The sequence below is a fragment of the Mustela nivalis genome (assembly GCF_964662115.1).
Source record: "Mustela nivalis genome assembly, chromosome: 3".
Classification (NCBI taxonomy): domain Eukaryota; kingdom Metazoa; phylum Chordata; class Mammalia; order Carnivora; family Mustelidae; genus Mustela; species Mustela nivalis.
Window position 1 is genome coordinate 96,241,887 of NC_139022.1, and position 14,837 is coordinate 96,256,723.

Consider the following 14,837-nt stretch of genomic DNA (forward strand, 5'->3'; position numbering starts at 1 on the left):
CATACTACCCAAAACAAAATACAGATTCAATGCAATCCTTATCAAAATAACAACAACACTTTTCACAGAACTAGAAAAAAAATACTAAAATATGTATGGAACCACAAAAGACCCCAAATAACCAAATCAATCTTGAAAAAACAAGAATAAAGCTAAAGGTATCATAATCCAAGACTTCACACTATAGTAATCAAAACAATATAGCACAGGCATAAAAACAGATACATAGATCAGTGGAACAGAATAGAGAATCCAGAAAGAAACACAAACTTATATCATCGATTAATATATAACAAAAAAGGCAAGAATATACAATGGGGAAAAGACAGTCTCTTCAATAAATGGCTGGGAAAACTAGATAGCTACATGCAAAAGAATGAAACTGGACCATTTTCTCACACCGTGTATAAAAATAAAATCAACATGGGTTAAAGACTTAAATGTGAGACCTGAAACCATAAAACTCCTAAAGAAAACAAAGCAATCTCTTGGACATTGGCCTTAGCAACATTTTTCTAGATACGTCTCTTCAGGCAAGGGAAATAAAAGCAAAAACAAACAAACTATTGGACTTCATCAAAATAAAAAGCTTTTGCACAGTGAAGAAAATCATCAACAAAATGAAAAGGTAATTTACTGAATGGGTAAAGACATTTATTTGCAAATGATATATCCAATTACGGACCAATATGCAAAACATATAAAGAACTCATACAACTCAAAACCAAAAAAACACACATAATTTGAATTTAAAAATGGGCAGAAGACCTGAATAGACATTTTCCAAAGATAAAAAGAAGACCAAAAGATACATGCAAAGATGCACAACATCACTCATAATTGGAGAAATGCAAATCAAAACCACAAAGAGATATCACCTCATACCAGTGAGAATGACTAGTATCAAAAAGACAGGAAATATCAAGCATTAGTGAGGACGTGGAGAGAAAGGAACCCTCATACATATCCATAACCCTTGGTATACCTACTATCTCCTTGAGCTTTGAGTTTACTTTTATGTTTACATCTCTTCTGAGAAAAAGAGGGGAGGTGTTATCTTTTAATAATAGAGCATATAGGAATAAAAAATGATACTTACTTATGGTATCTAAGTTCCAATGTGTTATATCAGAATTAATTATACCATCTGCATTTTGAGCTTCCACTTGAATGGTGTAATTATCTGGGTTTGTTATTGTTGGAGGAAAAAAGGAGCAAGAAGCATGATTTCCCCTTGTAGAATTATCAGTTGGGCAAATATCACTTTTGTATCCATAAGAGCTTTGAAGGAAAAACCAATTCAACATGAGTTTAGTACAGTAGTTTGGAAACAAAGCCATACTTAATATATTAAGCATGTGTTTATTAGTTTCACTCTGGGTTTCTCTTGAGGACTATATCATCTCAAATATGATGCTCCTTTCTCCAAATTCCTTCCTCATCTCTTCCAGGAGAGATCAAAGTTACCCGTTTCTTGCCTGAGATGTTATGAGCCATAGAGACTTCCTTGGAACTCTGTAAGTCCAGCAAAATCTATGCTTGTAATACATTTCCTATTGGTAAGGAATACTGACTAGGATCCTGAAAACACCCAATTCTAGCCTTGAGAAATTATCCTTAAAAGAAAAATAAAATCAAAGAGGATTTGTTAAATAAACTATGATAGATACATAAATAGAATTAAAATAGTTTTTAATAAATCAAGTTACTGATATGGAAAGATGCCCATACTCCTATTGGTGGTGAAAGGAAAAAAAAAGATGTGTATTATGTACATAATAATCACATTTATATAAACTTATATATTTATATAACCATTCTCAGAGGTGTCTGAAAAGTATTCATCAAAATGTTAAAATTTTACCTCTGGTGGTGGAATTTCAAGTGATTTTTTTTACACTCTTTATATTTTTCAGATAGAATTTTTATCACTGCCATACATTATTTTCAGAAAACTCATTAAATTTTTTTTTCCTGGGCATAAAGATAACTTAAATCCTACCAAGCTATAACTTAATGAAGATAAGTACAAAGATTGGTAGGAATCCAATGGGTGGATACAGCCCTAGTCCCCATGGCTGGGGGATGATGATATAAGAGATGAAATAGGCAGGGAACATCCTACTTTGCAAGATGCCAATGTTCGGTGGGGCTGGGCGCAATGGAGCAAAGCTTAAATGTACAGAAGCATGGAATTTTGAAAGTAGAAAAGACTTTAAAGGCTTTCTGCTATTGTTGAGCAGTGCAAAAACAGCCTCCAGAGTACTGTTGGGTCATGGTTCCAAGCACAAGCTCTGGAAGCCAACCAGGTTTGAATTCTGTGCCTTGGGTAAGTTTCCTAACCTCTCTGTGCCTGAGTTTTCTCATCTCTAAAATGAAAGTAGTATTGTACCTATGACATAGCACTGTTATGAGGATGAAATGGGCTCATATGCATAAAGTTCTTTTAAAATATCAGCCACTGGGTCTAACAATGAAATGTTACTATCATTGTTATGAGTACTATCACTGTAGCTGAATATATTTGCCTTTATTAATGCTGTAACCTCTAAGAAATAACCTTTCTTCCCTTTCTGCATCTCAAGGGCTCTTTCATACCTCAGTTCAAAAGTCACTCCCTCCCTGAAGGCATCCCAAGTCTCCTTATTCTTTCTCAAGGAAAAATCCATTCCTATCATTTCTGAGCATCAGTACATTTTGTTCATACCAAAGACCCACCACCATCTATTCTCAGGGTTGACCCTCCACAAGAAATGCTCCCTTTCTACCTGGAAGAGATATTCTTAGTGATAAAATTACAAAACTACAAACCGGTCTGGGAGTCCTGGAGAGCCCAGCAGGCCTGGGGCCAACTACAGGGGTGTATACAGACCTGAGAACACCCTGGTGTGAGGCACCATCTGACTTCAGCTCAGGTCAAGATCTCAGGCTCCTGGGACAGAGCCCAATGTTGAGCTCCCCGCTCAACAGGGAGTGTGCTTGCCCCTTTCCTTCCCACCTCTGCCTCTACCTTGCCCTTCCCCTGCCCATGTTCTCCCTGTCTCTTTCTTAAATGAATAAATAAAATCTGAAGAAGAAAGAAAAAAAAAGTACACTCAGGTATTTCCTACTTCTACAGGACCAACGGGTGAGAATAATGATAATCCATAGGGAGTGATGGAAGGAGGGGGGATGACTCCTTAAGAGAAAAATAGGAGTACACTTATTGAGGTTTTCAGATTTACATTCTACTGGTACTTTCTATTTAACACTGGGCCTCGAACAAGTAAGTCTGAGAGAAGGTAAGACACTTGGACCATGGATTAGTCGGCCTTTATCACTCTGATCTTCAGAACCAGGGCTTAGCAAACTAGGCCTGCTGACCAAATACAGCCCATCTCTTCTTCTCGTAAGGCACAGAGACTAAGAATACGTTTTACATTTTTAAGTGGTTGGGGAAAATACTTTGTGGTGCGTGAAAATTATATGAAATTCAAATTTCAGTGTTCACAGATAAAGTTTTATTGAACAGTCTGGTCCCTTGGTTTACATACTGTGTCTGTGGCAGCTTTCCTGCAACAATAGTAGTTTTCAGTAGTTTCAAAGAAATCCAGTCTCCTCTAGGCCTAAAATATTTACTTGTCTGTCCCTTCATAGGAAAAGTTTCCTGCTCTCTATTTTAAATCATCTCCAAGATAGAACACGGATACATGAGTACTGCAAAGAATAGTGTTTGCTTTTTTCCTTTTCTTCTACTGTAAAGCATGAAGTAGACTTCCCTGATAACACTAGTTACCAATTTTCAAGGAATGGGGGGAAAAAAGAACATATATGAGATCTTTTATTTAAAAACAAAACAAAACAAAACAAAAAGTTGGAATTACAGGCTCTCTTTCTGAAATGGAAAACGTTTAAAGATCATCTTTCAATATTTCCTAACATGGGTTTCCTTATTCTTAGGGAACATGAAGAAAATAAAGTGTTTCATGAGCTATTTTCAAAATTTCAAAAAATTCCCTGCCCATAGTCACTAAAACATCTAGCTTTTGGCTAAGATTATGATAAAAATTTTCAAATTTTTATTCTAATAGGGTTAGAATAAAAAGGGATGCTTGAGATAGTGAAAATTTTGGGAATCACTGTCTTGGTGTAGTATTGTTTGACAGGGGTCACACAACAAATTAGTGGCAGACTGAGAGAAATGTGTCTCCCAGTTATGGGTTTATAACCCCACTTACTATAACTGAGTTCATGAAGAATGAACAGTTTTATGGCACATTCTGGAAAGAGGACAAATATAGCTGAATACAGTAAATAAACAGATTTTTTTCACTGTGCTTATAACTAGTGACCACTCTCAGCCAAGTCAGTGCCTCTCGGAGGAGGTAATCATGAAGCTACATCTTCCCCCTCCCACCGCCATACTGTGACCATACTGTCACATGGCTATAGCAGCCAAGATGTCATCCTAGACACTGGACACAAATAGGGGTCAACCAGAAGCCGTAATGAAGAAAACCTTTCATTTCATAAGTGACTCGAATCATGAGTGACCCAGGAGCCTCTGCCTCCTTCCCTTACTCCCACTGATAGCACACAAGCTCCCATACTTACTAAGTTCTCTTTACTTTGTACCATGTATAACTGACTTCTTTCTCTGGACTCCAGGTGCAAGTAAAATTTTCCTCATAGTAAAAGACACACGAAATGTTTTCAGGCTTAGCAGGCAGAACTAGATAAACAAACAAATACATACATACATAAATATATAAGTACACACACACACACACACACACACACACACACACACCCAACACAATCATTTCATGAAAATAGGCAGGTCAAAAGCTGGTCTTTTTTGGTTAGTTGATACATACAATAGATTCTCCCATTCATGGCCAAGGAAAGAATCTAACTCCCTTTCTTCAATTATTCCCCTTGAAGAACTACATTTATACCTTTAAAAAAACACTTTTTACATTCTTAATCAAAAGCGACATTTGAGAAGCAAAAATCTTTAAAATGCCAGGCAAATATAAAGTGTTAGTAAAATACTAAGTAAAGCATCAAATAATGGAACCAGTCTGGGTAACTGGGCAGTGGATGGTATGTGGAAAAGAGAAAAACACAAAATGTTCAACTATGCCACACTTCAACCTTATGAGCAGATGCTTAACTGACTGAGCCACCCAGGTGCCCCTACAGCTGCCCCCATCCTTGAAGCACCCATTAGTCATCAGTGCAGTCAGATTTTCTATCTTGTGCTGCCGGGAAGACGGCAGAGTAGGAAGACCCTAACCTCACCTCGTTCCACAGATACTACTAGGTAACATTCATATCAGTTTGAATATTCCAGAAAAAGAACTGAAGACTAAAAGAACAAACCCCGCAAACAAAGGTAGAGAAAAGGCAGAGATGCGATTTGAGACCTAAGGGGATCATGGCCATCCACAAACAGGAGGGAGCTGAGAGTATAGTGAAGGCAAGAAACAGACAATCACACTGGGCACTTAAAATGGGGAAAACAAACCCCCATAACATTTGACTTTGAAAACAAGAGGGGCCTGATGTTGTGAGTTACAAACAGTAGGACTCGATGCCTGGAATTCTTAAAATAAGGTGTTTGGCTCTAGAAGAGCTCTGCGGGCCTTAGGAAGCGGAGTCCTCACCCTTAAAGAGACAGCATGACAAGAAGCCTGAGCAGATACAGTGGAGAACCAGCAGTTTGAAAACCACTGGGTGGCAGGGGCTCCTGTGTGGATCATTTGGTTGGGTATCTGCCTCTTAATATCAGCTTAGGTCATGATCCCAGAGTTGTAGGATCAAGCCCTGTGTCTGGCTCTGCACTCAGCACAGAGTCTGCTTCAGATTCCCTCTCTCCTTTTCCTCAGCCCCTCCCCTGACTTGCATACTCTATAAAAACACAAACAATAAATAAACAAATAAAATCTTATTAAAAAAAGAAAGACAGAAAATCACTGGTGGCAAATGAGAGGGAGAGTGATTTACTTATTACTGGGAGTGTCTTGGAGAGCTAGGGATCTCAGAAAGACTTCTCCAGCATCAAAGGAGTTGGTACGCACCATTTCCCACCCCTGCCCCCCAGCATAAACACATAGCAATCTGTGGGAACCAGCACTTTCCCCACATTTCCTATTTAACTTGCTTGCCCTGAGCCCCTACCCCATGCTTCAATGTATCTGCCTTGTCCAGCCACACTTGCCTCAGCCCCAGCAATGCAGAGCCCTCCCACAGAAGATCAATACAAACCTTACCAGCATTGCCTCTCCTGACCTGTGTCTTTTGCAAAGCCTAGGTCTTGGTGGTGGTAGGCTCTGCAAAAGCCTGAGGCTTTGTTAAAAGGGCAAGACCGTCCCACATGCCCTTTACAGATCCACTAAGGCTGGCCAGTACCAACAGCAGCTCCAGGTCTCAATTAGCAAGCAGACCAGAGTGTACCTTGTTTAAATACAAGCCACAACTGCGGGGAACCAACTACTACACACAACAGGCAAAGAGAGTCACTATAGACAATTGAACTGAAGCAAAAAAAGACAAGAACATAAGACACATGCAACCTCCAGAGGAGAAACTCCTTGAAGGGCTAGGTCCTGGGGAACAGGGGACATTGCAATGCAGGGTACTTCAGGATCTCGTCTTCCTAAAGTCATTACCTTCAACAGCAGGAGACATAGCTGACTTATCTTGCATATGAAACAGACACAGTTACCAAAAAATGAGATAATAGAGAAATATATCCAAGTGAAAGAATAGGACCAAACCAGAGCAAGAGACCTAAGCAAAACAGACATAAGTAATATGCCTGATAGAGAACTTAAAGAATGATCATAAAGATACTCACTGGACTGGAGAAAAGGATAGAGGACATAAGTAAGACACTTAACAAAGAGATAAAAACGAATCAGAGATAAAGACCACAACAGATGAAATAAAAAATACACTTGACAGAATCAGTAGCAGGCTAGATGAAACAGAGAAATAATGACCTAGAAGACAGGGTAATAGACAGTAACCTAACTGAGCAAATGAAGGGGGGGGGGGGATATGAAAATTGAGAACAGTCTGAGGGAACTCAGTGACTCAATCAAGTATGAAAACACTCACATTATAGGAAGTCCAGAGGAAGAAAAGAGAGGGGGTAAAACATTTATCTGAAGAAATAAGAGCTGAAAACTTCCAAGAGATACAGAGTGCCCTTTGCAGATCCAAGAGGCACAGAGACCCACATGGAACATTCACATATTAGGCCACAAGACAAGTCTCAAGAAATTCAAAAAGATTGAAATCATAGATAGCATTCATTTTTTTCTGACCACAACACTATGAAACCAGAAGTCAACCACAGGAAAAAATCTGGAAAGACCACAAATTCACAGAGGTTAAACAACATGCTACTAAACAATGAATGAATCAAAAAAGAAATCAAAAGTAGAAATAAAAGATTCCCTGGTGGGGCGCCTGGGTGGCTCAGTGGGTTAAGCCACTGCTTTCAACTTGGGTCATGATCTCAGGGTCCTGGGATTAAGTCCTGCATCGGGCTCTCTGCTCAGCAGGGAGACTACTTTCCCTCTCTCTCTCTCTGCTTACCTCTCTGCCTACTTGTAATTTCTCTGTCAAATAAATAAATGAAATCTTAAAAAAAAAGGGGGGGGGGGGCGCCTGGGTGGCTCAGTGGGTTAAGCTGCTGCCTTCAGCTCAGGTCATGATCTCGGGGTCCCGGGATCGAGTCCCGCATCGGGCTCTCTGCTCAGCAGGGAGCCTGCTTCCTCTTCTCTCTCTCTCTGCCTCTCTGCCTACTTGTGATCTCTGTCTGTCAAATAAATAAATAAAATCTTTAAAAAAAAAAAAAAAGATTCCCTAGAAACAAATGAAAATGAAAAGAGAATGGTTCAAATCTTTGAGACTTGGCAAAAGTGGTTCAAGAGGAAGTTTATAGTAATACAGGCTTACTTCAAGAAGCAAAAGAAAAAAAAAGACTCAAATAAACAACCTAACCTTATACCAGGAGCTAGAAAAGAACAAACAAAACCACAAACCAGCAGGAGGAAAGAAATAATAAAGATTAGAACAGAAATAAATGATGTAGAAACTAAAAAACAATAGAACAGATCAATGACCAGGAGCTGGTTCTTTGAAAAGATCAAAAAAACTGATAAACCTCTAGCCAGACTCATTAAAAAGAGAGAGATAGGGCCCAACTAAATAAAATCACAAATATAAAAGGGGAAATAACAACCAGAAAGACAAACAAATGTGAGAGAATGCTGTGAAAAATTACATGACCCAAAATGGACAACCTAGAAGAAATGGATAAATTCCTAGAAATATAAAGCTACCAAAACTGAAAAAGGAAGAAACAGAAAATCTGAACAGATCCATTAGTAGAAAGGAAATCGAGTTAGTACTCAATAAATTCCCAACAAACAAAAGTCCAGGACCAGACAGCTTCACAGGCAAATTCTACCAAACATATAAAGAAGATTTAATATATATTTTTTGCAAACTGTTCCAAAAAATAAAAGAGGAAGGAAAATTTCTAAATTCATTCCATGAAGCCAGCGTTATCCTGATACCAAAACCAGATGAAGACTCTACCAAAAAAGAATACTACAAGCCAATATCTCTGAGGAATATAGATCCAAAAATCCTTAGCAAAACACTAGGAAACTGGTGTTTTAATGATACATTAAAAGAAATTGTTCACTGTGGTCAAGTGGGATTTATTCCAGGGTTGCAAGGGTAGTTTAATATTCTCAAATAAATCAGTGTGATATATCACACCTATAAAACAAATGATAAAAAAATATGATCATTTCAATAGATGCAGAAAAACCATTTAACAAAGTATAACCCATTCATTAAAAAAAAAAAAAAAAAAAACCCTCAACAAAATAGGGATAGAGGGAGCATACCTCAATATAACAAAGGCCTTATATGAAAAACCCACAGCTGGGGTGCCTGGGTGGCTCAGTTGGTTAAATGTCTGCCTTCTGCTCAGGTCATGATCCCAGGGTCCTAGGATCCAGCCCCAGGTCAGGCTATCTGTTCAGCAGGGAGCCTCCTTTTCCCACTCTCTCTGCCCCTCTGCCTGCTTGTGCTTGCTTTCCGTCTCTCTCAAATAAATTTTAAAAATCTTAAAAAAAAAAAAAGAAAGAAAGAAAGAAAGAAAGAAAAACCCACAGCCAACATCAGAGTAATGGGAAAAAACTGAAACCATTTCCCCCAAGATCAGGAACAAGACAAGGATGTCCACTCTTACCACTTTTATTCAACATAGTACTGGAAGTCCTAGCCACAGCAAGCAGACAACAAAAAGAAATAAAAGACATCCAAATTGGTAAGGAAGAAGCAGAACTTTCACTATTTGCAGATGACATGATATTATATATAGAGAATGCTTAAGACTACACCAAAAACTACTGGAACTGATAAATGAATTCATTAAAGCCTCAGGATACAAAATCAACATACAGAAATCTGTTGATTTAATATATTTAATAATGCTACTAATAGTGAAGTAGCATAAAGAGAAATTAATAAAGCAATTCCATTTACAATTGCACCAAAAATAATAAAATACCTAGTAATAAATTTAACCAAAGAGATGAAAGACCTATACTCTAAAAACTATAAGACATTGATGGAAGAAATTGAAGATGACACAAAGAAATGGAAAGACGTTCTATGCTTATAGACTGGAAGAAAAAAATACTACCCAAAGCAATATATACAATTAATGCAATCCCTATCAAAATACCAGCAGCATTTTTCACAGAACTAGAACAAACAATCCTAAAATTTGTATGGAACCACAAAGACCCCAAAGGGTCAAAGCAGTTTTGTTTGAAAAGGAAAAACAAAGCTGGAAGCATCACAATTTCATACTTCTAGTTATACTACAAAGTTGCAGTAATCAAAACAGTATAGTACTAGCACAAAAATCAGAATAGAATAGAAAACCTAGAGATAAATCCACAATTATGTGGTCAATTATTCTTCAACAAAGCAGGAACAAATACTCAATGAAACAAAGATATTCTCTTCAACAAATGGTGTTGGGAAAGCTAGACAGAAGCAAAAGAGATAAACTGGATCACTTTCTTACACCATACACAAAAATAAATTCAAAATGGATGAAAGGCCTACATGTGAGACCTGAAACCATAAAAATCCTAGAAGAGAGCCAGGTAGTAATTTCTCCAACATCAGCCATAGCAACATTTTTCTAAATAAAGGTCCTGAAGCAAGGGAAATAAAAGCAAAAACAAACTATTGGGACTTCACCAAAATAAAATGCTTCTGCATAGCAAAGGAAACAAGCAACAAAACCACAAGAAAGTGTTAAGTTTTGGTAAGGAATTTGGAGAAAAAGGAATCCTTTTGCACTGTTGGTGGAAATGTAAACTGGGAATGCCACTATGGAAAACAGTATGGAGTTTCCCCAAAAAATTAAAAATAGAACTACCCTACAATCCAGTAATCACACTATGAGGCATTTACCCCCAAAAATACAAAACACTAATTCAAAAGTATACATGCACCCCTATGTTTATTGCAGCATTATTTATAATAGTCAAGATATGAGAGCAGCCCAAATGTTCAATGATAGATGAATGGATAAGGAATATGTTATACACACACACACACAAACACACACACACACACACACACACAGGAATATTATTCAACCATAAGAAAGAATGAAATCTTGTCATTTGCAACAACATGGATGGAGCTAGAGAGTATAATGTTAAGCAAAGTAAGTCAGAGAAAGGCAAATACCATATACTTTCACTCATATGTGGAATTTAAGAAACAAAACAAATGAGCAAAGGGAAAAAAGAGAGAGGCAAACCAAGAAACAAACTCTTAGAAAATAAACTAATGATTCTAGAGAGGAGGTAGACAGGGGATGGGTGAAATAGATGATGGGGTTTAAGGAGAAACTTATGATGAACACTGGGTGATGTACTGATGTGTTGAATCACTATACTGTTCCCCTGAAACTAATATAACACTGTATGTTAACTACATAGGAATTAGATTAAAATAATTTTTTAAAAATTCCAGATTAACAAATTCCACACTTCACACTGCCAGCAGGAATATGCAAAACCCGACAAGGTGGTGAACCAAAGATCAGCCCATAATATCCTCAGAGGAACAACCTTCACACTTAGCAACTCTCTGCCTCCATGACTCAGAAATGATGGCAGTGGGCTCATGTGTGTGTTTTTATTTACACATTGGTTGCTCTTTAGTCCTTTGGACAAGTTTGTTTGTTTATTTTTAATATTCATTGAATATTACCTTGCCCCTTCACGCATTTCACTTAGACCCATCACACCAACTCTTAGCAGGATTTCAAAGTTAAGCCTTTGTTGGAGAATGAGGAAACAAGAAGTTTTTTCTTGTATCCCCAGAATATTCTTTCGTCTTGTGTTATTCACATTCTGGCCTCCTACAGTCATATTTTATTTCCTTTTCATTCTTACTTTGCCTTGCATTGGCTGGATTCAGAACCAGCCACAAAAACCAATGTAGAAACAGATCCTTATGGATCCAAACACACCCTGGTAAAAACTCAGTGACTTTACTTTCCCAGTTTTCCCTGAATACCTCCTTTCACTCCTTCAGAAGCTGTAATTAACATATAGAAGAGCCGTAAGTCAGAAAAGGAATCAAACATCTGGCTCCCAGAATCAGAACCATCTGGTTCCCCAGGTATCAGGAAAAGAGAAAATGGTTTTAAAAATGATTTTCCAGGGGCGCCTGGGGGCTCAGTCATTAAGCATCTGCCTTGACTCAGGCCATAACCCCAGGGTCCTGGGATAGAGCCCCACATCAAATCCCGCATCAAACAAACAAACAAAAAACAAAACAAAACAAAAACTAGTTTATTTATTTTTTTAAAGATTTTATTTATTTATTTATTGACAGAGAGAAATCACAAGTAGATGGAGAGGCAGGCAGAGAGAGAGAGAGGGAAGCAGGCTCCCTGCTGAGCAGAGAGCCCGATGCGGGACTGGATCCCAGGACCCTGAGATCATGACCTGAGCCAAAGGCAGCGGCTTAACCCACTGAGCCACCCAGGCGCCCCCAAAAACTAGTTTACTAATGCATGCAGTGCATATCATTCAGGAGAAACCTCAATGAAAATTAGAAGAGGTGGTTAGGTCTTGGGCTCACATAGCATCTTAACAAAAATACAATAAATTTGTGCAGACCAAACAAGACAAAGGAAAAGGAATTTAACTTTCCGAGGGTAGGAAACTACAAGAAGGTAAATATGTATGGGAAACTAAGGCAGCAAGCTTCATTTTTGCATCTGTTGATTCTCCTCTGCCTCTACAACAAAATAATCCCCATGTCAAAGTAGCATATTTTGGAATGAAATATTTTAATCCCTTACTCTAGAACACATTTGTGATAAATAAAATGTACATTCAGTAGTATTTCTAGTGCTCATCAATATCTCCCCTTCTTGGACATGCAGCAAGATCTTACTTTCTTGCCTCCTTGAAATCAGGCATGGCCATGTGAGAGGATCATTTAAGTTGTGGTGCATGATTCTCCTTTCTCTCCTTCTTCTGTTCCTGCACACCCTGCAAATCCATGCTGAGATGATAGCATCTTAGGGTGGCAGAGCCTTCATTACCCTGGGCTCCTGCTTACCTCTAATGGACATATAGAGTTTGCTGTTTTAAACAATGAGATATGGGGCTTGCTTATTCTTGCAGCATGAACAACTTTCCCTGACTAATGTAAAAAATAGTCTGCTCCGAATATCCAGGATTCTAAGACTTGGGAGAAGAATTCATTTTATCAGTAGTTTTCTCTCTTCATGTGTTCTCATGACCTTAACACTCTAGAGTACATGCCAGTACTCTTGGGTCTTTATAAAACTCCTAAGGACCACAGTATATCCCAGGGGGCTACAAGGCAGTCCATGCCAGAGGAGAGGTCTGGAAGATGTTATCTGTGAGTTACGACTACCTCTTGGTCACCCCCAATTACTACATGTTACAGTTTCAATTATATATGCTCAAATTCATATGTTGAAGCCCCAACCCCCACTGCCTCAGAAAGTGACTCTATTTGGAGATAAGGTTTTTAAGGTTTTAGTTACCATTGAGACCATAAGGTTTTAGTTACCATTGAGACTATTAGTTACCACCTACCATTAAAGTAGGCCCTAATCCAATCCAACCGGTGTTCTTATAAGAGAAGGAGATTAAGAATGCTATTATGCTATTAATGCCCCAAGGAGAGAGGTGTCAGGAAATCAACTCCATGGGCACCTTGATCTTGGACTTCCAGCCTCCAGGACTATGAAAAAATATATTTCTGCTGTTTAAGCCGCTCAATATGTAAGAATGAGAGCCCTAGAAAACTGGTACATGACATGATGCCTTCTCTACATTCCCAGTACCCACTCCCCAATTTCCCTCTCTGGTCCTAATTCTTTTAAATATAAGATGCAATCAAAGTAATGGATAATAAATCTGCAAGGCCCATAGTCTTAAGTTGTCCCACAGTCTTAAGGTGGAACATTGTAAAATGTGTTATGTCATCATTTCCCTTTATATCCTTGGAAATTATTGAAAATACTGTGGTTATATATTTTTGTTTTTATGTGTGTGTTTTTCATGAAACGACTGTTCCTATCATAAAAACTATTGAGATAAGTACTTACTACCACTCTAACACAGTGGATCTTGGCCTTTTGGGGGGTCATATTTGAAACTATGATAGGCCATCTTGCCAAATTTGCACACACATATGTATACATCAACATGCACGCACCCATCCACAGAAATTCAGGGAGTTCACAAATCCCCTGTTGTTCATCCACATATGCCCAAGGTCCAGGAGTCCCTTTGCACTCCAACTCACAGTTCTTGTCCAAAGAATTTAGTAAGAATCATATAATCCATAAAAGGGCACCTGTCAACTTACCTGCCAGGCTGGATTTGCAGAGTAGAAGGAGCAGCCACAGTGCCCACACCCCCATCATCCCCAAGTTAATGCAGGCAGGCTGAGGAGAGAACTGAAAACGTCATCAGTCAGGATTTCCTATCTCTTTTAAATAACTCCATTCTTAGCGACAAACAGATTCTGGGGGTTTTAAGGGAGAGTCTTTGGTTTTTTGGTTGTTTGTTTTTCTGACTTTCTTTTTAATTTATATTTTTTGTCTTTCATCACATGGATCCCTTCACAATTTCTTCATCAGCCCCAGTCAACATTTAATTTACCCAAAATTCATTCCACTATGTAACACGAAACGTACACTAGCCACCAAGAAAAAAAGTACTGTGAGTTGTATAGATCAGAGACCATCATGTCTGCCTCAGGTCTTAGGCACTGCAGCCAGATGGAACGACTCCTAATTTCTGGAAAGTGCCATGGTATTTCACATCCCCATGCCTTGCTCATGTGGTTCCTTCTGCCTACAATGTCCTTTCCCCCTCATTTTTGGCAAATGCCACTTCCACTGTAGCACATGTCACACAGAATGATGTTTAGCACTTTACTTGTTGGCTTCTGTACACAGAGCTTCTGCCTAGGGAAACTCTTCTTACTCCTTTCTAAAGTCTAAGTATTTGAGTACCTACTGGTACATGATAGGCATACAATATTGTAACAGAATCAATTAGAACAAAAAGGCTGCTGACTCTATCTCTCATCCCACAAAGAGAGGGTGGGATAATCTAAGGATAAGGCAAATGTAAAAGTAATCACTCATTTCTGGAAGAAATAAAGGACTCCACATCTCAGCTGACAGATCATTATAGGAAAAAAGAAAAAGATTTCTCAACAAAATAAATCATTTAAGA

General features: G+C 38.4%; 1 protein-coding gene across 3 annotated transcripts in view; it reads right to left on the minus strand.

Annotated features, from left to right (window-relative positions):
* Positions 1–14,837, minus strand: part of IL31RA (interleukin 31 receptor A) — a 69,206-nt gene that overhangs the window by 41,629 nt on the left and 12,740 nt on the right. Inside the window, exons 2-4 of one of the 3 annotated variants that reach the window (XM_082725995.1) lie at positions 13,960–14,050; positions 4,594–4,711; positions 1,100–1,281 (exon numbers count right to left, since the gene is read on the minus strand). In XM_082725995.1, the coding sequence (XP_082582121.1) occupies positions 1,100–1,281; positions 4,594–4,711; positions 13,960–14,017 (358 nt within the window). In that variant the 5' untranslated portion in view covers positions 14,018–14,050. The remainder of the gene's footprint in view (positions 1–1,099; positions 1,282–4,593; positions 4,712–13,959; positions 14,051–14,837) is intronic. The other 2 variants (XM_082725997.1, XM_082725996.1) reach the window with 2 other exon arrangements.